This window comes from Wasmannia auropunctata, unplaced genomic scaffold (assembly GCF_000956235.1).
Source record: "Wasmannia auropunctata unplaced genomic scaffold, wasmannia.A_1.0 LD336088.1, whole genome shotgun sequence".
NCBI classification, from domain to species: Eukaryota; Metazoa; Arthropoda; class Insecta; order Hymenoptera; family Formicidae; genus Wasmannia; species Wasmannia auropunctata.
Genome location: NW_012026802.1, coordinates 3988817 through 3989976, shown reverse-complemented (window position 1 = coordinate 3989976; position 1160 = coordinate 3988817). Strand labels below are relative to the sequence as shown.

The following is a 1160-nucleotide window of genomic DNA, read 5'->3' as shown; positions in this document are numbered from 1 at the left end:
CGGTGGTCTATACGCGGGTTACCAGGCGGGATGGCAGCGTTCTGGTGAGTCTCTTGACGGCGAGAACCAAGGTGGCTCCAATCAAGACCCAGAGCGTGCCACGCCTGGAACTGTGTGGCGCGGTTCTCTTGGCCCGATTGCTGGATCGGCTGGTGCGGGGGCTTGGCCAGAGGGCAATTCCCGTTGTCGCGTGGACGAATGCGCAGGTGGTCCTATGCTGGCTGCGAGGACACGCCTCACGATGGAAACCTTTTGTGGCTCACCGCGTGGCCGAGGACTGTGCCTGGCGATAGATGGAGATACGGGCCCACCGGGCAGGGATGCCACGAAAGCCTCTGACAGCCACAGCAACTGGATGGGATAGGCAGCCGCGTGACGTTGTTCACCCCATCCCTCGCTCGCGCTACAGCTCCGAGTCGAAGACTCCGATCGATACACAGCGTTACTCTTCTCTCGAGTGACTCAAATCTCGAGTTGTGCTGATTGCTGTAGCACAATATAATTTTATAATAAAATTAATATTAAAAAATACAAATTTCCACTCTTGGCCAATATGTACGTTTCTTTGTTTAAAAATATGTATTATTGATAAAAATGTATTTTATTATGTTTAAAATGTTTAAATATTCAAAATTCTTAAAATTATAGTTTGTAATTTTTCTTATTGAAATTATCTTTTATAACGTATATATTGTTGCTCAATGGAAACCGCGAGAAGGTGGTGGTCTCTTCCATCAGGAGGGAAATGTAAAAATTAATTTTTTTCAACAATAATAAAATAACGCTAATTTAGAACCAACAATTACAAAACAAATTAAATTTTTAAAAATATAATATATTATTCTGGCTCATATAATTAAAAATTAACGAAGTATCAAATGAAGGGCTAGTGAGTCTTGCACGAAGTTAGTGCTAAAATTACAAATATTTAACAATAATAATTATCACCCAAACGTTTCGGCTCCGCATTGAGCCATCTTTAGTGGGTAAAAATACAAAAAATTTTTATTACTTCTACTTTACATTAGCGCTTTGTGCTTTCCGCTCGCACGAAGGTCGCTTCTCGCTAGTTGTGAGATCGTTCGTTGGAAAATCGCAATCATGTGATCCCATCCTCAGATGACAATTAAACGGATCGTATCGGAGAAAAACATATTACA

At 41.8% G+C, this 1160-nt stretch overlaps 1 protein-coding gene across 1 annotated transcript in view; it reads left to right on the top strand.

The window, feature by feature from the left end:
* LOC105448380 overlaps positions 1-364 on the top strand; it is a 3528-nt gene extending 3164 nt beyond the window's left edge. The window contains exon 2 of the mRNA XM_011686902.1: positions 26-364. Within this exon, the coding sequence (XP_011685204.1) occupies positions 26-364 (339 nt within the window). The remainder of the gene's footprint in view (positions 1-25) is intronic.
* The last annotated feature ends 796 nt before the right edge of the window (positions 365-1160 follow it).